The 24,731-nt window shown below is 31.6% G+C and overlaps 2 protein-coding genes across 4 annotated transcripts in view; one reads left to right on the top strand and one right to left on the bottom strand.

Annotated features, from left to right (window-relative positions):
* LOC118188707 (uncharacterized) overlaps positions 1-15,662 on the top strand; it is a 28,192-nt gene extending 12,530 nt beyond the window's left edge. For all 3 annotated transcript variants that reach the window (XM_035359199.2, XM_035359202.2, XM_035359203.2), the window contains 6 exons: positions 2,585-2,774; positions 5,479-5,597; positions 7,688-7,815; positions 10,092-10,275; positions 11,882-12,002; positions 15,032-15,662. In XM_035359199.2, the coding sequence (XP_035215090.1) occupies positions 2,585-2,774; positions 5,479-5,597; positions 7,688-7,815; positions 10,092-10,275; positions 11,882-12,002; positions 15,032-15,203 (914 nt within the window). In that variant the 3' untranslated portion in view covers positions 15,204-15,662. The remainder of the gene's footprint in view (positions 1-2,584; positions 2,775-5,478; positions 5,598-7,687; positions 7,816-10,091; positions 10,276-11,881; positions 12,003-15,031) is intronic.
* A 2,310-nt stretch (positions 15,663-17,972) lies between these two features.
* The window catches only part of LOC118188706 (neprilysin-2-like), a 67,337-nt gene continuing 60,578 nt past the window's right edge, over positions 17,973-24,731 (bottom strand). Inside the window, exons 19-21 of the mRNA XM_035359198.2 lie at positions 22,182-22,277; positions 18,466-18,542; positions 17,973-18,208 (exon numbers count right to left, since the gene is read on the bottom strand). Coding sequence (XP_035215089.1) covers positions 18,109-18,208; positions 18,466-18,542; positions 22,182-22,277 — 273 coding nt within the window. The 3' untranslated portion in view covers positions 17,973-18,108. The remainder of the gene's footprint in view (positions 18,209-18,465; positions 18,543-22,181; positions 22,278-24,731) is intronic.

Genomic DNA, 24,731 nt, shown 5'->3' on the forward strand with positions numbered 1-24,731 from the left:
CAACAACATAATAATAATTAATTAATTAATTTAAGATGTTTATTTTGTTACTAAAATTTTATTAAATTTTGGTTTTGACTTGTAGAATCATTAAAAGGATTGATTGGCCTTCAGTCCTCCGAAGTAGGATTTGAATAAGGCAAAGTAAGTGAGGACTATTTGTCTGTGGGAACGAACACCTATGTAAAGAAGGACTTCTTAAGAGAAACTGGCTGCTGATTGCACTATGCATGAGGTATCTACGAGAAACACGCATGTAGCTAGATCCATTTTGTTCGAATCCGAGATGAATGTACAATATTCCGATTACCCTATGATGCCAGCATAGCTTAAAAGCTACTAATATATACTAAGGAAACTTTTCTCAAGCTTTCTCGGATATGTAAAAAAATTATTTATTATTTTTATTAAACTTTCTCCTTTCTCTTTTCTTACAGGCTTATTACAAAGAAAGTTGTTCGGCCTGTGATTCCTTTAAGATAAAAGCGAAAACATTGAAAAAATATTACCTATTTTCCTGACTTCAGTACTTAAATATTTTGCAAATTTCAATCACTCTTCAGTTTGAACTCGATAGTTGCAGTTTTATGCACAGAGTCCGAAAATCGAGACTACAAGCTTTATTTTCTTAAATATGGATTCTAAACATTAACTTCTTGTTATAAAGTTTCTCGAGTAAGGTATGAAAATAGGCCCATAACGAGGGCAGGACGATTCTCCGAATACATATATATAGAAAATATAAATTTTACGTAGTTCGTGGAGCAAAAGCTCTAATTAAAAGGCTTTCCGTGTTTTAGAAAGTTAAATGTCTTATGTTTTATTTGTTAAAAAGCCTTTACCTTTATTTCTTTTCCTATGGGATTATTTTCTGACATATGAATTCAGATATTCCCATTTGTTCGGTAGTTATAAAATAATGAAATTTGTAAACGAAGAAAACTTCAGAAAGATTTTTCACACGAAATAGTGTCTACTAAAAAAATTCTTTGCACACGAAAAAGTGTCTACTCTAAGAATTCTAAACTTTACTTGCTTAGCAAATAGCAGCTCGAGCCGAACGACGACCTTCAAAAATATTTTCTGAAAAACTCTATTGTAAGTTATACATTAATGAAACAATTTATTACTCACCGAAATGTTTAATTTTTTATTATTAATTATTATTAATTTCATAAATCCGAAAAACAATATTCGGTGCTATAATGCACATTCTATGAGATGGCTGATTTGCCTTAAGGGTCAAAACGTAGATTTTCCGCTAATATATGAGAAAGATATACCCAAATGGTTGGCGATCAAAGAAATGCGTAGAATCTCGTTACAATAAATGCTGAAGCAGAAGCGTATAAAGAGAGTTCGTTTTGTATGTACAGATATTTAAATTGAATGGAACTGTATCATGACGAAAATGCGTGACAGAATTATGGGTAAGTTGGTTGAATGAGTGTTAGTACAAGACTTATCGAATGAGTTTGGCTAAAGTATATTCATGTGGTTCTGAAAGCAGTTTTCAGAAAGCTGATCAGCTTTCCGAAGATAAAAACTAGGACTAGCCCACGAAGCAATTTCAGCAGAATACCGTTACATAGTCGTAAGGACGAAATCATGTTATCACGTAGACCTATTCACAGTTTAGAAAAATAATTTTGAAGCACAGGTATTACGATATACTGCCATCTTGCGTTCAAGCATTTGATTCAGGCTGGTTTGTACGCCAGGCAACCCGCGACGTTACTAACATAAGACCACAAAAGAAATCGTGAATATTTCAATAGGAATGTCAGGCAATAGATCAATGTTCTACTCGTGGAAGAAAGCATACGTTTTTGTTTTTCTTTTTATTTTCCTTTTTGTGATTGATTGTATGATGATAATATATCTGGTTTCTGGTTTCAGCTCACAAAATCAGCTTCGCGGCAGATGTCACTGAATTGACTACTGAAGAGATAGTATCATGGCTTAATAGTGCGGACAAGAAGAGGACTGTTGGTAAACGGAGTGAAATATTTAGCTTTGTTGTCAAGTTATAAAAGGATATTTTGCATGGCTGTCAGAATTTCCATTTATCTTTATGAATGCTTATACCGTTCTAATCATCATCTTCATGTAAATTGAAAAAACTAACTGAATGAACTGATTTCCATACTCCAGCAATGTAAATGCAGAGAAACAGATATCATATGACGACATGGTTAGAAAGCATATAGAAAACAATCCTAAAGAATCTGATAATAGTGCTCAAACGCAGTGGGTGAAACTTGCGTCAAGACTTGCAAAATCTTGCTAAAATCACTCATGATTCACGTTACGTGTTACATTCAGCGGTGTACATGTACCATATTAATTTTTCTACAGAACTATATCCTCTGTTTTGTTATTGCTTTAGTTTTTCTTTCCCAATTATGAATGATAAGTTATAACATAGTTTTTAGTTTTTTTTATTCAAAGTAAAATATTTGTGTTATATTTATTTATTTTTGTTTGTTTGGCTTCCGTTGGTATTAAATTATTTTTCATACCATAATCTCACTCCACATATTCATTTATAATTCACTACAGATGTCTTTTTATGATATTTTAGGCAACTGGCTGCTAATTTTATCTAGTTTTGTTCGACGGTTTTATGAGTATCCGAAGGAAGAAGGTCAAGAAAGTCTTTTCAAATTGATATCTCAGTTACAGTCACGTTTTCGAGGCCTACCGTACTACATTTTGACTTCAGTAACGCAGTCTTCTATTTTCTATTTTGGTCTTTGTGGATTCCTGCAATGGTAAGCCATTAATTTACAAATTAAATTGTAAATGTAAAGGTGCAAACTAGTAGAGAAAATTAAATGTTTCTGATAACTATTTCTTACAGAAAGAATAAACATTTGTTGTGTCATTTTAATACCATTATCCTGTCATAACATATTGAAACTGATTGCTTCTATTAAATATTTTATAATATAAATATGATTCAAAATTTCATGCCAGCATTAAAGTCAGAAATTGTATGAAAAAGCAGAAATAGAAAGTACAGCAAGTCAATAACATATTAGGGCACAACACGCTTTGAAGCATTTTTTAAAAGAATACTTAAATATTTAACTTAAATAAAATTCTTTTCTTATTTTCCTTACCTTAGAGTTAAACAAAATCAGAAAATCGTACAAACTATTTTAAAATATTATTAAATAAATGCACTTCTTTTGTAAAAACAAAAGTAACCGTTAAGAGGTACTTGATTACACAAAAATACTTGAAAAATGCACTAAAAATACATATATAATGTATTGAGTCTTCTTTACATTAAATGACTTCACTGAATCTTATAGGCATGGATTTTGCAATATTTTAACAAAGATTTGATTCCGTTTTCTTCATTCTACTGTAAAATTTCCTATTATTCTAAAGTTCATTTATTTATTCTAAAGTTCATTTATTTATTCTAAAGTTCATTTCTATTTGAAATTTTAAGATTTTAAATTTTTCTTTCTAAATTATTTCAAATTTAATCAATAGGATTGAGGTCTGGACTATATGCTGGCGTTTTGTTAACCGTATGGACACTTGAAAAATACAGTTTGCAAATATAAACATTTTGTTTGAAGTCATTGTATGAATTACGTTTTTGATGTCAAAATATGCCTATTTTTGAGCACTGTGTTTCAAATTTGTTTTAAATATTTAAATACATAAATTTATCCATTTTGCCATCAATAAAACGCAGATTTTCAACGCCGCGAGCACTCACACAGCCGCAGACAATTTGGCTACTTCTACTATGCCCGATGGAGTAAGAGTCTTCATTTGAAACTCAATACTTCGGTTCCCCATATCAACTTCTTTCTAACAATTTAAAAAATATTTAATTTGCATTCATTTACAGATATAATCGAATTCTAGAAATCGTAACGCTTTCTAATATAGATCTTAGCGAATTGTGATCTTGCCTATCGTTTCACTTTATAGAGAAATGGTTTTCTTCCAGTTGGCCAAGCAATTTTTATTTTCTTAAAATATTGCTTACAGTGTATTCACCATCAGACCATCATATTAAATATTTCTTGAGCTCCTAATGTCTAAATCACTGCATTGTGCTTAGAATTACAAATAAAATTTAAAACGAATCACTTTTTTTCATTTTGAGTGAAAGGGCTCGGACGGCCTCTTCTTGGTTTGCTATCAATCATATTTGTTTCGCGGTATTTCGAAACTATGTTATGACCAGTAGGTATCCTTATATTCAACAGTTTATTTATTTTTCTTTCATATGATTTCCGAAAATAGGGCGGCTCATGAAATACCATATCTAGTACTTTATTTATTACACATCTATTTACCCCTCAAATATTACAAGATGAATACATAGTTAACTACCCAAGCAGGGAAAGTGAGTTTAGTGTAGAATGTGTTTAATTACGTTTGTAATGCAACCTATATATACCTATAGAAACGAATGGGCATTTGTTACAACCCTCTGGTACACTTTTTCCAAAACTGCATAATTAGAGCCCTGAGTTGCGCTACACTTGCAGGCTTCCTTGGGAATACGTTATCTTTCAAAAAGCTCCATAAAGAAGCCACATGTATTAACATCAGGATTATGCGGGGGCGACTGCCTCTTACCTCAGTATCGTATAGAAGACCAATATGACATTACTCGCACATTAAACATCTCACACTATATCAACAGCATTATGTGCAATGAGTGAGCAGGCCTCGTCTTGCTTGAACCACTGAGTGTGTATAGAGAGATATGTCATGCCGAAAATTGATGGCTGCTCTCAATTCTTTTCCAAGAAAGAGTAAGCGGCTTCTAATTGCTGGTATAATCTGTGAATGCTCTGTTTGCAATAAGCTCATCTTGCACCAAAGCAGGCATGGAATATTGTACCTTGAGTCGCTACCAAACTCTTCATGTCTTCGAAAAGCATTACAACTTTTACCTTTTGTTCAACACTCAAACGTCCCTTATCCGTCATCTTGCAAACTGCTTTTTCGTGGTAAATTAGAATCAGATACTGTTTTCTCCTCATATCTAAAGGATTTGTCATGAACAAAGCACCCGAATCTGCGTTTAAGATGATTAGACAAATGTTGTCGTCTCTGTAGAAGGCCAACTTCCAGAAAATTACTATTGGTGATGTTTGATATTTTTATTTATATATTCTTAACAAATACTGTTTAGAGCTTTCTTAGGTTAGTTAAGTCTAAGCATTGGCCCCTAGCCCACCTAGCATGCGAAACCTGCCATATGGCTATGAGCTGACAGGCGAAGCCACAAAGCAAAACAGAAAAAAAGGTTAACACAATGGAAAATAACAAACTTAATAAACATCTGGTAAATTCAAATCATACAATCACACAAAACGAACATGAAAACTCAAAAATAAAAAAAATAAAAAGCTTTCTTAGGTATGTGAACAGCATCAGATCTTCCGTACAGATATTTCATTCCCGATATAATGTAACATAATGTTTTTATTTCAGGTACTTTTATGTGCGTCAAAGAGATAGGCCAGAAGAGTGGAAATGTCAGCCGAAAAAATTCCTCTCATGGGAAGATGAAAAGCATGGAATACTTTTAGGAACTGCCTGCATGTTAACAGGTGCGGATAAATAAATTTAATGTTGTAACAATATCATTGACAAATAAAAAATAGTCAATGTATATCTTTCGCTTAATTTTTCAAACCTTTAGTATTAACCTTCAAACATGACATGATTTAAACTTTATTTGGGTTGCTTGGGAAAAAAAATGACATGCTTTGCATAAGGAAAAATTAGAAATATTAGTTAAATTTTAACATAATATACCTCTAAGAATAAATACATAAATACATGGTTGAACGTTTTGAAAGGAAGGAAAGAAACCTTTTGAAAGTTCTTTTATAAAATTGTGTAATTTAATTAGTTTCATAATTTGAATTTGATAATTTAAATTTAAACAATATATATATATCTTTGAATAATAATTTACATTACTTTGATAGCATTTGGTACTTTTGCTAACTAGCACCGTAAATTAAAACATATTATACATTTTTGAAATCAGCAATCTTAAGGGGACTCATACACCTTAAACCCCTCATGATCTTCGAATATGTGACTGTCGCAAGAATTGAGATATTTTTTTTTTATTTTAAAAGCAATTACTTCCAACTTTTTACAGCTGACAACATAATACAGCTGCTTTCGAAAATAGTAACCAGAAAGTTTGTGTTGCCACAAATATTTTTGTAATTTAATCCTCTTTGTGACAAAATATTTCGCCATGGTTCCACCTTGCGCGCATGATATTTTAAAAATGGCTAATGGTACATACTTGAAATTCGATGGAATTCTTTATATGGGCACTATTTTGGAACTGAACCAACAATCTGTTAAATATTTTAATATTGAAAAATTTTGTGGACGAAAACATTACAAATTTTGTTAATAAAATACATTTTATAAACTGAACTCAAAATAAAATAAAAATTGAATATGAAATTTATAGAATTTTAGGTTCACAGTAGTTTCCAAATGTTATAACAGCTATATATTAAATATGGAGTTAAATTATGAAACAGAATGTTTTAAACTGTGCGCGCAAGGTGGAAACATGACGAAAAATGTTGTCACAAAGCGGATTAAATTATAAAAATATTTGTGGCAACACAAACTTTCTGATCACTATTTCAGAAAGCAGCTATATTATGTAGTCAGCTGTAAAAAGTTGGAAGTAATTGCTTTTAAAATCAATAAGTAATCCCAATTCTTGCAACAGTCACCTATTCGAACATCTTATGGGTTTTAAAGTGTATGAGTCCCCTTAACTTCTTCAAAATATTGATTTCCCCAATATTAGCTTCCCCAATATTCATTTTCCCAAAACCCGGTTTGCATCTTAAGTTTTATAAAATAAAATCTTAAGTTTTATAAAATAAAACTAAAGATACAAAACAGGTTTTAGGGAAACGAATTTGGTCTTATGCTTTTAAGCAAAAATCAGAAATTAATCGATATTAATTCCAAAATATTCTGAAAAAATTCTGTGCATTCAGAAAAAGGCAGATAGAAAGTTTTTCTCTTCAGAGAGAAAATTTTTTTTTTTTTTTTTTTTTTTTTTTTGTCGATAATATGTAATGTTAATAAACATACTAAAATAAACGAATCACTGCTTTCTTTCGAACAAAGCAGGTACTAAAATATTTTAAAATAAGAATTATGATTAATCTAGACTGGAATTGAAAGCATTAATAAAGTATGATTTAAGGGTGAACAATGAATAGTTACAGAAGTTTTATTCATTTTCTATATATAGTGCAACTTTCATGTGCTTTAACGAGAATTATTTTATGCTGTCCAAATTTGACAGATGTATACGTAATAAGATGTTTTATTAATGAATGATAAGATTTCCTTCGAATTTAAAACTAGAAATACGGTCTTTAAGGATGGCAAATTTTATATTAATAAGCGAAACTTTAGAAGCGGATTCAGGTTTCAGATTGACTTGTATCTGTTTCATATGCTGCAGTGTTAATTGTAAGTTATTGTGACCAAATTTTTGTTTAAAAATTGAAATTCAAGCTTAAAATTCTTGCTTATAATTATTTAAAAACTAGATATAAATTTAATTACATATGTTATTTTCGTGCATAACAGAAGAATGAAAGGCATAATTTGATCAATACGCTTTTGTATTTTCTTATAGGCAGCGTAATCTCTGCTTTCTTGTCATGCTGGACTGTGAATGGAGGTTACACTGCCTTGTATTACAACATCTATGATTATGGCATTCCTTACTTTCTACTCTCTATACCTTTGACATACCTTGTTATAGTAAGTCTAACATATGTTTTTTTGAAAACTTTATTTTAAAATCAACCAACTTCATAAATAATATGTCATAAAATGTTTCTCTTTTTCTATTTATAAAATATGAGACAGTACGAGATTTTTAATATGCTGCCAATATATTTACGTATTAACGCCACTACACTGACGCACTTTACTGGTGATTTTTTACAGATTAAAAGCTAAAAGTTACTCATCGGGCAAATTTGGTGGTTTTCGCGAATGTTTTTAAAAAGATTTCCAAACTATCTATATTTATCTGAAGTCTTCCAAAATTATCAACACATGAAAAGAAAGCATACTCTAGCAATTTAAAATGCAAATGTGTTTATTAAATAAGGAGTAAGGGATAAATGAAAAACTAAAACACTTACATTCTTTTCCAAATCTTTCTATAATTTTTTTGTGTAATCTTCATTCCAAGCATATAGAGATCTATTTTTGGTTACAAAAAACGTTAAAAAATTGCACAAGGCATCGAGCACACTTCGAAACATCGACTACCTGGCAAACGCATTCCTCAATGTTCTCTTTAGAGATTTTGAGAAAAACAAAGTTCAAGGCGAGAAATATCACTGCTTGTTTATAAAAACTGTTGGATCTTGGAATATAACAAAAACAGCGCATACAAAAATGGCGACGTTGCTTGACTGATGACTGTTATAATTCTGGTTGTCCAGAAAATGGTTTTGCGCATAGTTGCGAGATTTTGGCATATTTAAAAATTCGACGACTAAAGTTTTTGCGGTAACACGCAAGTACTGCTTTAATTTCCTATACTGTTTAAGAACTGTATTTCGTTTTTTTTTTTATTGTTGCACCTTTGGATTAGACTTTCTATGAATGACATTTTCCACCAGTTGTAGTTCTTGCGTTTGTGAATTATTTTAGATAGTTTTTCTTTAATTACTTTTTAAGTTATGAAACGAAATAGTTTCATTACTTACTATGCGCCGCCCACGCAGTATAGTGGTTAGGAAGCCTACTGTGGTACTATAGGGCCCAGGTTAAAAAAACTGTCTACTGTGAAATGATGATAAGTTAGTCTAAATTTTAAATCTCCAACTAACCAAATCATGTTCAGTTCAATCTGGTATAATTCATGTCATCTATGTGTCCTATAAGGAAAGGAGAATATTTGAACTTATATTTTATCATACTATTAATAAAAGTTTAATATTTCCTATTTAACTCATTTCTAAACATGAATGTTATTCATCTAACGATTGATTAAATTTAAGTACCTGTATAGTAATATACCTGAAAGATTGATGTGTAATATTCCCATCATTTCTTCTAGAAGTTTAGAAAAATAGCACATAAATGGAGTTTGTATAAAATACATTTAGTAAAATTTATTACATTTATTTTTAAAAAGCTGGAAATAGCGCAGGAGTCAAAATTTCCATTATTTTTATTATACATAGTGAGTCTAAAGAAGCTTTTTTTCATTCGAATTTCCCTGAAACTTTAGTGTTCCGTAAGACACCGCCCTGGGTATCACGAATAATGGTGATGGTTAACTAATCATATGAAAATGCATAACTAGTAATAAGTAATGTTTATGTGGAAGTTCTCTGAGACTATTATTTCAAAGAAACATGAAAGACTTTGGAAAAACTGGATTAAAAATTATTAGCGAATTTAAGACTATGAAATGGTAGAAATTAACCTTACGATGGACTGGAATGCAGCAGTTTTCTAAGTGAAGTTCGTATTTCTGCAATTATACTTAGTTAATCTCCAGCAGAAAAAGGGTTCATATTTTTAATGTAAAGAAAAACTACATAAAATTTTGTGCACATTTCGAAATGGCATTTAGTTTGTTAGAATATAAGAACTTATTGTGACTTTCCAATAATTTACGGAAAGCTTCTTAGCCTGGAGCTCCGGGCTTTTGAACTATGTTGATGTCTGTACAGAGGATACAGGCAACTCATACCATAAGCAAATCATATCTCTCAGCTCAGTACAATTACTCTCGCACGTGGTTTTTAGTATACTTTGAAAAATGCTTCAATTGAACACCTAGCTGACTACGATTTCCGTTTTTAAGTTTGATATAACCTGAATTAATAAATCATTTCTTTACGTTTGCGAGGCTTTAAATTTGTCTTAATCAGGCTAGCCTTTCATTTAGATCAAATGCAAGAATAACAAAAAGTAATTTTTGCTGCATTATCAAAATTTCAAATATTTGTTCTAATTTAAAGCTTTCTCTAAAATGTTCCTACTGACTAAACTGAGTTTTTGAATTATAGGAAGCCCTCTTTTATTATTATCACCGTATATTTCACTGGCCTGCCATATACAAGACTTACCACAAAGTTCATCACCGCTACAAACAACCGACGGCTTTCTCAGCTACTGCGATGCATCCTTTGGAATTTTTCGTTCTGCAAACTGTTACTTTCATTCCTATGTTTACGATTCCTATTCATTATGGTGAGTAACAAAATACAAATCTTCCCTATATGTTAAGGAATATTTATTTCATCATATGTAATAAGCTGAACATGAGGTTGGAATCACTTATCTAAACCTTCTCTTCTTACTTCTACTTCACTCTCTCTTCTCTTTATACTTGGCATTTCGGAACTGAGTCACCATAGTGTAGGGATGGAATTTTACAATAATAGCCAAAATTGTTGAAACCTTTCAAAAAAAAAATATGCATTTTTGAGGTTTTTATGACTCATAATATCACTCTTTTCCATTATAGAATTATATATCAATGGAAAGATAGCTTCATCAAGAATGTAACTGAATAATATATAAGGGCGATTATTCGGCTACTTCTAGTGTTAATTACGCTATTATAATTTCTTCCCATAGAATTAAATAAGTAATTAATCTCTGCAGGTGTTATAATTTGAAATAAAAATTGAATCATTATTTCTGTTAACTGAGTTTTATTGAGCAGTTGTTTCTGCTTAACAAGTGTCTTTAATCGGTGGCATAGATTAAGTTCCGTTTCCTTCTCAGGTCATTTTATCAGCAGTAGAATATGATTTTCTTGAAACAACTCTTTTCACACAGCAGCAATATGACAGGAAACTAAATCCTGTTCAGAGAAATCCTGTTCATCATCATCTTGGAAACATTCATATACAGAAGGCTTCTGTGTCTGCTCAAGTATTTTTTTAACATAGTTTTGAGCATTTATATTCGCATTAATTCTACAAATATCTTTTGATGCCATACAATTCCAGATAATGTCACTAAATAGATGTTTTATGGTAGGTGTTTTATAGTGGTAGGCGTAATGTAATCAGAATGCAAATCTGTTTTATTCTACTCCTTTCACGTACGTTATGCTATCATTACCAAACACCGAGGTTTTCGTCTCATCACTAAAAAAAAAAAAAAAAAAAAAAAAAAAAAAACTGTTCCCTTGTTCCGCTGTCCAGTTAACATAAGTCTATAATGTAAACAATTATGCCCCTTTCGCATTAAATCCAGATGGTATCAAAGGAACTACATGTTTGAATATTCATTAAAAATTACTGAAAAAAGCTGCAGCTGTCATTTAATGTCATTTTTATGAGTTCCAGACCCTTACGAAAGCTTTCGCACTGAACAGTGTTGAATGCATGGTCTTGTACGGTCACTGTAATTTACTTACACTGTAAACACTTGCCTTGCAGATGAAGCACATACTTTTATACCAAATCTTAACGGACATATTCATTGCAACTAAAACGCTGAATTCCTATTTATTACCTTTCATCCTTTTGTTCACGATCCAGGCAGCATCATGTCGCCACTTTCTTTTCTCAGAAATACAATCCAGGCAGCATCATGTCGCCACTTTCTATCAGAAATAATTATTTTCGGTATTCACTCTAAAATACCTAATTTATATCTACTCTAATCATGTAAAATGTTTCAGTTTTTATGATTTAATGACGTTTTCTTTTGTTTTACCCACATTTTAACAATTTAAAGAGTAGATCAAACGAAAAATTAGTTATTGTAGAATTTAGAAATCTAAAATTATAAATAGAATTATTGTTTTTCAAATTTTGCCTTATTTTCATTTATTTTTTAGCTGTTTTTATTGGTGTTGTGTTTTATGAAAACTACTACAGCGTCATCGGACATTCGGGTGCTAAAATAAAATCGCTGTGGCCTTGGCAGCCGGACTCCATGTACCATGACAATCATCATGAGTAAGATTTCATTTTAAGTAAACCAATTTTTAAGGCTGCTTTTTTTTTTTTTTTTTTTTTTTCTTATTATTTCCGTGATCAGTAGCGAATATAAGAAAAGTATGTTAACTTTAAAATTAGCAAAATTCAATCTTAAGTTTGCATTATTTTAAATTTCATGAAAATTATAATCTTTACATTTTACAATATAAGACACTCTGTTTGAGGATAACTTAATCAGGAAGAAGCATATTGCTCAATAAAACCACTAATGTTGCTTTCGATTAAAATCCAACAACACGATGGCTTTGCTATTTTCGTTGTTTAAAACCTTAAAACAAAGTATTAAATTTCTTAGTTGTTAGTCGGCTCCACCGAGCGAACTTTTACTCGAAAACGTTGATAGAGCGTTGAAAGTTCCCTTAAATGATAGAACGTTGAACGTTCCACTTTAACTGAATACTTTGTGATTCGGTTTATCTTATTCTAGGACAAGCTGCCTAAGTGAAGAGATGCCTTCATGGAGAACTTTCTAAGGAAAAAGTAGGTTGTATCCACGTTAGGCATAAGGAAAACCACAAAAACGCCCATTCAGCCATCTCCTTTGAACGCTTCATAAACTTAACTTTCCAAAAAAAACATATTCTAAAAGAATACGCTTGTCTTCTAAGGAAACGGAATTTTAATCAAAATACATCAAAATCTTACTTTTCAGAATTTTGCGTAAATTGCCTTCAGCACAATAAATATTATGATAGCATGTTGCATATCCACTTTATAATGTACTCGTAGCTCTATATATCTTTTCTTTCTATCCTACAGCCAAGATCGAACTAAAATGTCATCTGTTTTTGAAACCAAAATATCACATATAGCGGCTGAAAGATGATTTTAAATAGACGACTTAATGATTTTAAGTAGATGAACATTTCTTACAGAAATGGGCGTGACTATGAGACAGGGCTATTTTATTTATCTGAGAGAAAATGGAAAAGAAATCAAAGAATTTTTTTGAACATACCTTTTTTTACTAATTCAAAAGTCAAACAACAAAAATCAGCGTTAAATTTTCAAATTTTCACAGGACTAGTTTCGATGGTTTTACCGAACCACTATCCTCAGCTGCAAAAGCGCAAATGAACGAGATAGGATATAATGATTAGATAAGATAAGAAAGCCTGCACAGAAGATAAGCTAGTGGCGCCATCTGTTGATGAAACCAGGACTAAAACATAATTTCTTTAAAGGCCGAAGGCAAAGATGGATTGGAATTAGGATCGTTAACTAGAACAGAAAGATTTTTTTGAATGTGAAATGCCTCTAGAAAATCCAGTTCTCCAATGGAAAATGTTTTTTGAATAATTTTGGCAGCAGAAAAATTGAAAGTGTGACTTGCGGACCAACAATGTTGGGCAACAGAAGCGAAATATGTGCAACTTTATAGCTAATTGATGGAAAGAAAGGAATGACAACAGAATTTTTATAATCTCCTAAAACAAGAGTGTGCCTTTTAGTATGTTGAGATGAGAATTTTGCAGAAATTTAACCTTCGGTTCGTTTATTCTCCCATCAATAAAATTCCGAGTTCCATAGTCAAGGACCCCATTCCCGATATGAATTCCTGGGGTATTTATAGGTTTCCTTGCCAGTGTGGTTTAATTTACATTGGCCAAACTAAGAGAGCCTTAAAATTTCGCGTCAAGGAACATGAGACATATGTTAGAAAAAAGGAAACACAGAAGTTTTTTGTTGTCCAACATTGTTGGTCCGAAAATCACACTTTCAATTTTTCTGCTGCCAAAATTATTCAAAAATCATTTTCCATTGGAGAATTGGATTTTCTAGAGGCATTTCACATTAAAAAAAATCTTTCTGTTCTAATTAACGATCCTAATTCCAACCCATCTTTGCCTTCGGCCTTTACAGAAATTATGTTTTAGTTCTGGTTTCATCAACAGATGGCGCCATTAGCTTATCTTCTGTGCAGGCTTTCTTATCTTATCTAACCATTATATCCTATCTCGTTCATTTGCGCTTTTGCAGCTGAGGATGGTGGTTCTGTAAAACCATCGAAACTAGTCCTGTGAAAATTTGAAAATATAACGCTGATTTTTGTTGTTTGACTTCTGAATTTTTGAACTTCTATGTTGCTAATAAAGCATTTTTCACGTAAAACCTAATCATTCTCCATAGAAACGCTTTCCTACATGCTTCCGTATCCGCACCGGCAACTTCTTTTTTGTGATTGTATGAATTTCGAGGAGAATTTAGGAAAACCTATTTTACAGCCATAACCTTGCCCCTGGATATTTCTGTATTTTAGCAAACAACTTTTACTGATAACAAGCTTCTGAGAAATAAAATCTTTTTATAATGATCTTAAATTTATCTCTCATATTCAAATAAATGCTTAGGATAAACTAACTGAAACATTTAAAAACTAAACTAACTGAAACTAACTGAAAGATTAAAACTGACTGAAAACTGAAAGTTAGCTGGAAGGATAAACTAACTGGAAGATTTAAAACAATATGTGCGCTTCATAACAAATTATGTCTTTACTTCATTTTCCCAGAATAGCTCTACTGTTACATGTATGTAACTAAATTATGTAACGTATAAATAAGCTCAATTCTTTTAATTTATATTGCACCTATATTTATTTTTTTAAATATTTGCATTACTATTATAACAATGCGAATTTTTATTTCTTCTTAATCATACGCGACTCGTTATTTTATTCATGAACCAGTAAAGTTATGCTCTTTGGCTGAAGGTAACCTATACCTTAGCAATATACTAATTACATCGAATGCTTTACCAAACAAAATATGTGCAATAAAGGGGACAAAAAGCACGATGAGCCTTTGAAAAGTCACTGATTTCCAGTTCGTGCTATAACAAAATTCTTGATATTCGTTTTAGTTTTTAATTTTTATTAATTCAAGCAAATGCTGAATTTTTGTTACTTGTTATCTTTCGAGTTAATTTATTATTCTAAATTCTATAACTAGTTGTTAATGATATTTATCTCCGTATTTTCTCTATAGATTTTTCCACGTTAACTTCGGTTTGAATACAAAATTATTCGATTACCTTCACGGCACTCTTCGCAAAGAAGATCACATCTACTCTGAAAATATTTTCTATGGATATGGAAAGAAATGGTCCGAGGCCACTGAGGAAGAGAAACAAGAGTTTTTGCGAGATCACAAAGATTAAGCGAAAGAATCAACTTTAGAGTACAAATGGTGATTTTGAAGTACATGGCAAGATGCTTTAGGTACTTTTTCCAAATGAAATGTGCATGCCTAGAGATGACAAATGTCTATTTGCTTTACAGGTAGCTATATTTCACGATAAAAACTGAGCTTTAAATGAAACTGGAACTTATCTGGAAAAAAGGATTACTTGTGTATGAGTGTGTGTGTGCGCGTGTGTATTGATTGTCTAATCTTTAAATGAAAATGCATTTGACGAAGGTACGATCCGCGATTAAGTCTCTGGTAACATGGTAATACACTGATGGAATGCGTCGAGAATTCAGGGTCGTCCATTGTATCTTCGACTGAAGACTATCCCACTATATTATTTGTGACAAATATGTTAATTGTTTTATTATTTGCTATGATTTTTATGAATGTAACTTTGTTTATGATAATAAATTATTTTTAGCAAATATATTTTAAATAATTTAATAATTAATTTACTGTGTTTTAGGAATAGTTCTACGTTTTCATATTTCGGTATTTGATCCTTTTTTTATTAATATTCACTTGAAATATGCAAAATAACATACAACTTTTGATCGAGCGTAAAAAAGCTACATTGATTTTACTCGTATATGTAGAGTCTCACAGGAACTACGTTATAACTAATATTTGAAATTCATTCAAGCTTTCAAAAATGATTTATCACCATAGTTTCTTCAACTAAAACTATAGAAACCGAGAAAGTATATTACAAATATAATGCCTATTTTAAATACGAATACATTACTTTTCAAGCAAATATTTAGGTAATATAAATCTTTAAATTATAAAAATTCCTTATTTCATTTAAGAAATTAAAAATAACAATTAAATTAATTAAATTAATGTAACACATTTTAGGGATTATTTAAATTTTCTAATAGTTATTTGTAATTTTAAAATCTTTCACTTTAAATTCTTATTCCCACTTACAAGTCCCTGCCAGAATGAGTTTTCAGTATCGCGTTTTATGTAAATGAGGTAGAGCCAGTATATAATGGAAAGTTCCGTTACTTCCGTAGAAGAGTTCAGGAGTTCTCTGTAAAGCGAGTTCTGCCATCGAGCCACGTCGTAGTTTTAGGACTATCTTACTACGTTCGGCGGTAGTGTTGCGTGCCTGTTAGACTGGGGTTTATCTGAGCTAACGGAGTCGGTTCTATGTGTCGACATAGAATTGACTCGTACTGAAACTTCGTCGTACTGAAACTCTTAAATAAATAATTAGAATTTCAGTACGACGAAAGAGGTTATGTAAGTTTTCCGGCTCCGTTACTATTGGAAGATAAAATTTGCATGATGCCTCTATTGATAAAACAATTTATTTAATTTTAAATACGCTACTAATCGAAAGCAAAAAAATATATTGGAATGGATGGACGGGGATTTCACAACTAGCTTAAAATAGAAAATGAAGCTATTTCCGCTGGAAGTTTCGAAATATCATTCGAATAACACAAACTCTGGGATCTTTTGAAAATATTCTGCCAACAACTGTTTCCCGTTTTAGTTCAATTATTTAATCGCAATACAAATATCGCAAAGTACATTAATTTGAATTTGTCAAAAGGTAGTATTGGATAATGAAGACAAAATGTAGCATTGAACTGGCTTGTTTTAAACAAAAATTTATATATTTTTTTTCAATTTTCAAATTTAAATTGATGAGTTCACTTCACAATTTTTTTTATGTTCACAATTTTTTTTTTTTTTTGTAATGCAAAAGTTGTTACCTAAATCAAATGCACTATATATAAAAAATTTGCTGTGTACACCACATGATTTCTTTGTACGGAATATTAAATTATACGCACTTTTTGCTGCTTTTCATTAAAATTTATTTCCTCGAATTTCATTCGAGATATATTTCTCATTCAATTAATTATGTTCTTAATTCCCTGCAAGGCAAGAATACATAAAACCTCAAAATATCTTCATTAAAAATTGAAAAATATAGACAAAATAAAACACCAAATACAATTACAACAATTAAAAAAACAATTTTTACAATTAAACGCAAAAAACAAGCAATTCGGCCAGCGAGCTACAAGGCACATTTTTCGGTGCTCAAAAATGAAAGTTTAATTTTGGTCACCCTCGGAAAAAAGACTCTGAAGATGCAAAAACTGAATTCACTATTCTGCAGAGTTTCATATGTAAACAAATATGGCTGTTATGGTAAACAAAAATTAGGCTTAGCCGCACATGAACAACTTTGTTGAGAGTTCTACAACTATTGCAAGCAGCTTAACTAAAAGCATAAAACGCTTAACCGGAAGATAAGAACAACATAATTCAATCATTTTCAAAGCAAAAAAATGCGCAATTTACCAACATATAAGAATAAAAAATGAGCTAACTGAGCCGAGTAACAGAGTAGGTATATATATATGTATATATATTTATATACTTTTGGTGCAGCTAAAACCAGCTGCATATTATAACAGTCCTATATACAAAATGTCAGCGTTTTGAGGCTACTTGTTTTTGAGTTATGCGAAATAAATACTTACATACGTACGCAGGTACAGATACCACGAAAAAATCTCTTCTGAATCCATTTTAAATCAGTTTTATAATTCGTTTGACGAAAGAGTCCTTTATTCTGTCGTTACGTACAGATATCACGCAAGGACATCGTTAAATTGCATTCGATAACAATCAAAATGGATGTTTTCGTTGAAATATGGTACCGAAATTTTTCGTGATTATACTTAAAGAAAGTATAAAGATATAAAAATACTGAAGGATATCAAAACATTTTATTTGAACAAAAGAATTTTTTCGCTGGTGTAGATCTGCTCAGATACTTTACATATAATACAAATAGGAAGTATTTATTACACACTAAAAAGACTTGAATTTTTTCTGCTGACTTTCTACCAAATTCGACATTTATTTTTGCGATCCATTCCCTTAAAACATGAGCAATCAAAATCTCGAACAAAGTCGGGTAGGTTGGACATAGCTCCTATAATTCTGAAACAGAAGAGATAAAGTTAACTTAATTGGGTTCGCTTCACAATGTGACTTTTTGTCTTAAATATTTTTCTCCAAACGTTTTGCTTTTATTCAGATATTAATTAATAAATTCGAAGCATATATGAAGCAACTGGAATAAGCACTTAAAATTTAACATGTTCACACCAAAACAGCAACTATTTCAGACCAATATAATTAGGAATATTCTGTCATATCAGGAAAATTTCCAGTACTTAAAAATATTTCTTACTCACCTAAAATTTTGTGGGATGTGCGAGTTAGTTAGGTACCTTACATAATGGAATAATCCGTCTGCTTTTTCACATCTTGCCTGAAAGAAGTTTAAAGTAATGATTGTGTTTGCAATAACAATATACAAAAACAATTAAGCATTTCTTATGTGCTTGCTCACAAACTTATGCTTCACACTTCTCTGCAAAAGATGAATCAAGTAAGTTGAGCCTTTACACTACGGCAGTTTCGTTTATTTAATTAAACTATAACGATGCCTTGCATAACGATTCCAATCCACGATGGCATTCGTTATCCAAGAAACTATTTCCCATACATTATTTTAGGAACAAACTTTATTCGTTTCCGACCTCGGTCTAAAATCCTTACCCATCGTAAATATTTCTTAGAATACTGAAAACACCACTGTATTTGAAATAGCTAGATATTTAATAATATATTATCTATAAACGCATTTACAAACGTTATGAATAGAGAGCAAAAGAATTATTATAGAACGACAGGTTCTATACATTTATTATCTATCGATCTATAGATAGATCGATAGATAATATTTATAAAATATATTTATATCTATATAATCTATATAATCTATATAATATATTTATATATATATTTATTATCTATCTATCTGTAGATAGATAGGTAGATATATTATTAAGTCTTGAAATTTTTTAGTTCAGTTTCTTCTGCTTCTTTCCAGTATTCTTTCATATAAAAAGTTAAGCATTTCTCTAAACTTGTCTGGTTCTTTCCTAGTAACATCCTGAAACAGCGCATGCTGTTTTTATTAAGCAAATTAACTATTTTGGTTACCTAGATTTGTTCTGTTGTGATCTGTATCTCTTCCAGTTACTAATAAAATTAATTTGTGCCTTAAGAAATGGATGTGAAATCATCTAGATGAAATAGATGAAAATCTAGATGAAATAGAAGAAATAGATGAAAATCTGTGCCCCATTTCTTTGGAATCGCATTGATAATTGTATTGAATTTTTTTTGTTCTGCTCCTCCTTTTGGAGAAACATTCCTTCCCTCTGGATTTCTCATATTCCCGGCCAAAGATGCCTTGCAATCCTTCCTTAACAATTCAAGAAAAATGTGTTTACTTTCTCCTTCCCTGCTTGTTACCTTTGTTTATTTAAGGCATAGATCATTTTCTTTATTTACCCATTGAAGAAACGAGCATTCTCATATTCATTTAAAAGAAAAAAAAATTTAAAAAAAAAAAAAAACAACCACCGAAACTTTCACGCAGCTATTCCGTTCGCCATGATTTATGTCTGTACTGAATTGACAGTATTCAGTGACTTGACCATTCGGTTACTGGTGAGCAAGCATATCCGAAAAAACATTTAATTCGAATAAGTAAGAAAAAAATCATTACAAAGTTTTAAATATTCAGATATGATGCAGCATATTTCATTTTATCATCGTATTTACTTTACTTTGATCTCCTTCCCGTATTTCTATAAGATTCTTTGACAAATCAGACAGCTTTTCATATGCTATGTAAATTTTCAAAATATGAGCGATGAAGGAATGTTATTCATATAAAGCTAATATGAAAAAAAAAAAAAAGAATCAAACGCTTTAAACGTATTAGCAAGCAGATCATCTTTTCGAACATCCAAGACAACAAAGTAAACAAATTAATTTCACTGCTGATTTCTTAATTTAAGGCAAAAGCTTAAGAATCGATAAATATCGAGGTGAAGAGACAAGCAAACCCATATATTTCATAATTATGCAATTATCGATCATTTTTGAAAAATAGCCTGACACTATGAAAACCATTTCTTAGAAATTATGATCTATTCGAAGATGCGCATAACATATACCATGTTTTCTTCTTAATATTCACCAGAAAGAATAATTATTTTAGACAGAATGAAAACCTTTTTGCGATATACAGGGTGATTCTAAATAGTGTGATTCTAAAATATGTATCAGAAAATGTAGAAGAGACGAAAATAAGTATATTTTTTAAAGGAATGTGTATGCGGAAAAGACGTCTTGATGTGATAGAGGACACTGGTAAGATTCAGTTGGTGAAATCAGTCCAGCTATTATTAAAGCTATTTATTTCCCATGCGTTTTTTAAGTGTTATATACTGCTCTATGAACACGGATCTCGCCAATATGCATTTTATTTGTATAGTTATGGACGGAGGTGGAATAGTTGCTCAAAGGATTTACAGAGAAAGATTCCCAAACAGAAATCGCTGAACGTTCGAACATGTTAATTGACGCCACAAATTTTGTATTACAGATGGTGAACGAACTTCCCAGTACCTAATTGTAAAAGGTTGAATCATTAGAATGTTTGCTTAATTTAATTTTACCTGTGTTTCTTATTTACCTGTTGTTCATACCTACCTACCCAGCACTTATAATCATCATTTCTGCATATACACATTTCATTAAAATCCTGATATTCCTGACCTGACCGGTAATTAGATATTACTGATGTCGCGTCATCATCCTGTTAACTACACCTCAAATCTGATGCAACAGCGCGTCAAATACTCCATGGCAGTAATCTCTTAAAACACAATGTTTGAAGTTTGGAGGCCTTAATGGCTACTTTAATAAAGGGAATTAGGTCTCGATCATCATTTTCTTCTATCATCATACTGTAATATTTATAAAAATGATATGGTTTCTCATTCCACGCTCTGCACGGGATCAAGTTTTTGTTTAAAGCCCCGAAATCTGGAATCCATTCACCTAAGCCATTCCATTAAAAATACTTGCTTGCTTGAACCCTCTTTTATCTGCCTTTGCACCTTTGTCAGATATTTTAGAATCACCATGTATATTCGAGAAGACGGTGGAGTAATTCAAGTTAATGCATTAACTAAATGTTCGTAGTATATTTAATGATTGCGTGAGCCCGAGTCTTGGGGATTTATAAATTTCACAAATATTTCTTTTCTGCATGACAATATCGCATTTTTTATATTTTTAATAAATGAATTGATATTGAAAAATATATAAGATGCACATAACAATATTTTGATGTGCGCAATCGTCAACAGCATTAGGGAAAATAGGTTCGAATTGAATGATCCAAATTATTAGTTGGAACGCAATGAACAGGAAACAAGACGATTATTAACATATATTATATCAAATGATTTACATTATACTGTCTGTACGATGGTTGATAGCCCAAGACTCGGTATCTGCTTTCCCGCTTAAAAAGCAAAATTATCATTCTATGGATACATACAAATTTTTATAGTATCTGTAAGGTTATTTTCTCTCACTTTTCTGCATACCTTCGTCGTGTAAATCGGAGCACGCTTAACGTGTATTAGGGAGGTCCAGAGTTCGAATCCGGGAAGGAGCACTGCGGATATCATCACTTTCCTTACATCGAAAAATTTTAAATTATTCCACAGCTGCGTCCGAACTAAAAAGGTAATTCATCATCACCAGGATATGACGACTGGGTCCTCTCATCCTTAGTCGCCCTTTAAAAGGAGGAGTATATAAGGTATTTTCTCTCTTCTTTCTGCGTGGGTTTGCGGTGTAACAGGAAGCACGATCGACGATTATTTGGGAGTTCCCGATTTCAAATACCAGCCAGAGCACTGCACATTTTTCAGTTTCCTGACATCAATATAATCTAATAACTCTACATATCTTCTATTCAAACACCATGCATTAAAAGTAAGCTTAATCAAATTTGACATAAGTAAGACAGACTTACTTGAGCAGCACTTATCCAGAATAACTGCTGTTGGGTGTAGTTCAAGTTCGGCAATAGCGGCTCTGGTGTATTGTTTTCTGCCCATGCTTGATATGCCTATAGTGAAATAAGGAATAAAAAGTATGTGGATATATCTCACTAATGGGATCATTAATACACAGCTTTCTAATGAACACCTTTTTAAATATGTCGACTTTACTGATGTATCAAAAAGGTAACCGCCACTTTTGATCATCTTTTATGTATAAAAAGATTACTAAGGCTTAAAATTGCGTCGGTGTCCGTCGATCTTTACACGTCAAATTATTACCATATGGCCTTACCCTGAATTATACAGCAGACAAGTTGGAAAAAATACGTAAATGTAATAAATTACTAAGTGTTCTCATTTTATAGCATACATATGTTTAGCACCTAATAATGTCCCGTGTATAATTAAATGCATATTCTACTCTCATGGTTTAAACCCTTTTATTTGATTTTGAATTATTCTATACGTAACATGTGTACATCTAAGACAGCGGTTCCCAAACTTTTCGACTTGCAGAGCCTTTTTTAGAATCAATTGCAATTGTCCTACGTTACTTTCCCCAACGGAATAGTGTTTCACCATAAATAGCATGAGGCATCGTTGTCAGGCCACTATTGCTGTTCGAGGTTATCATACTCATTATTGAGACATTTTTTTGTATTTAATTTATTTGTCCGAATTTAGAATATTTTGTGCTGTTGTTGACATTATAAAATGTAAATATACTGTACAGCATTTCCTCAGGATTTTTAAGTTAGAAATGATATAATAAATACTACCACCAAGTCTCGTCCAATTTGCTTACATATTTTTTTACATACATTTTCAGTTTGCTGTTTATTGCTTAATTTTTGGGAAGCGATGTAGTATTCAATTCAGTTTTTCAAAGCTTCGAATGCTCTTGAGTATTTTCTGGGTTTGTTCTTCAATTCCCAACTTTATTTTCATGCAGAAAGCTTTTGTAAAGGAAGTATTCGATGCCGAGCATTTTTCTTCGTATCAAAATTTGTGGCACGTTTTTCTTGCAAAGACACATTCATTTCATTCATTTTGCTAAACTATTGGCCAGATTACGCTAATTTGCACACCTTTTCTTCATTGTTGAAATCCGGAGCCAATAAAATGTTTTGGTCCATACAAAATGCTATTACATTTGCACGCATTTCTGTCAGACTTGTCAACACGTTTCCTCGCAACAATCCCTTACTAAACTGTGCAGTAGAAAAGACTTCTCATATCGTCACACATTAATTTAGAAAGCCTGCCTATCAGGACTTTTTTAACTCCATCATTCAATATTACCTTAAACTCAAGAAATATTATTCTCAAGACTAGCATGATGAAACTGCTGCTGTAATTCTTTCTTTTTTCTTCAATTTTAGGAATATCTCCCGTTACTTCATATATCGACACAGTTTTCTCTCGGTTATTCAGTTGATCAGAAGAATTGATCTAATAGATTAAGTATTTCAAACCTTTACGTATTGGTTGGTAGTGGTTTCCAAAGAAAGTCTCCTTGATGGCTTTTTTCGTGTACCTGATAAGTCTCTCTTTGACGTCATCGGCTATATATCTGATTCATCTAGGAAGGGTAGTATGGTTAAAGTAAAGGGTAAAAAGGGATGCTGGACAGCACTTCTTTTCTATTCCTTACAAATTTATCTTTACTTAGAGGTATACTTAGAACATTTTTATCAGGCAAACACACTTTCATATTTAGTGTACTCAACAAGAGTCTCTGAAATTTTCATCAATTAGAACTACACATTAACTGATCAGGTAGGAAATTCCCTTACGTTTTCATTCATGATTTTAGCAAATGCTGTCATGATTTTTTGGAAGATGATATTTCGTTGCATTTCCTATTAAAAAATAAAACAATTTTTCTTTTAATTCGGCATGGTTTCCCTCAAAATTATGTCTTCCTTTGTAAGGATCCTAAGTTTTACTAACGTTTATTTTATTTTAAATCTTTACTATCACTTCTTATTTTCTACTTCCGGCCAGAATTAAAAGCTTTAACTTATCTATGCAAATTTGTCTTGCTAACGCCAAGTACTTAAGTTGTGGCTTTTTGCCAAGCAAGAGAGAGGAAGGAGTTATTAGAAGCAGGCCGCTTGCCATAGTAGTTTTACTCGGTGGCTGGTTGCCTAAACGTATCGTAGTTTTAGCAGCTCTCTGTACTACATACGGATTTTGTTAAATAACGGCCAATCTTAAAGTTAGGCACTTGTATATTAATCCAAAGTTAGCTTTAGTTAAAGTTTTAGTTAGTAGTTTTATATTCTTAGGTTCAGACCACAAGTGGTTGGTCTCTGTATTCCAAAGTTCCGGAAATCTCTGTAAAGATAGAAAAATAAAGGATTTCGTATACCCTTCCTGTGTGTATTGTCTACTTCACAATTTATTGAACATAGCTTGAGTAAGCTCCCTGTTTCGAGTCAGGACAGTTCATGTTTCCAAGGCAAGTAAAGAGGAACACAAGTCCTGATACCTTTAGCAGCGAGCATGGAACTATT

The sequence above is a fragment of the Stegodyphus dumicola genome, chromosome 4 (assembly GCF_044657685.1).
Source record: "Stegodyphus dumicola isolate Sdum_Otavi_A_Nest chromosome 4, ASM4465768v1".
NCBI classification, from domain to species: domain Eukaryota; kingdom Metazoa; phylum Arthropoda; class Arachnida; order Araneae; family Eresidae; genus Stegodyphus; species Stegodyphus dumicola.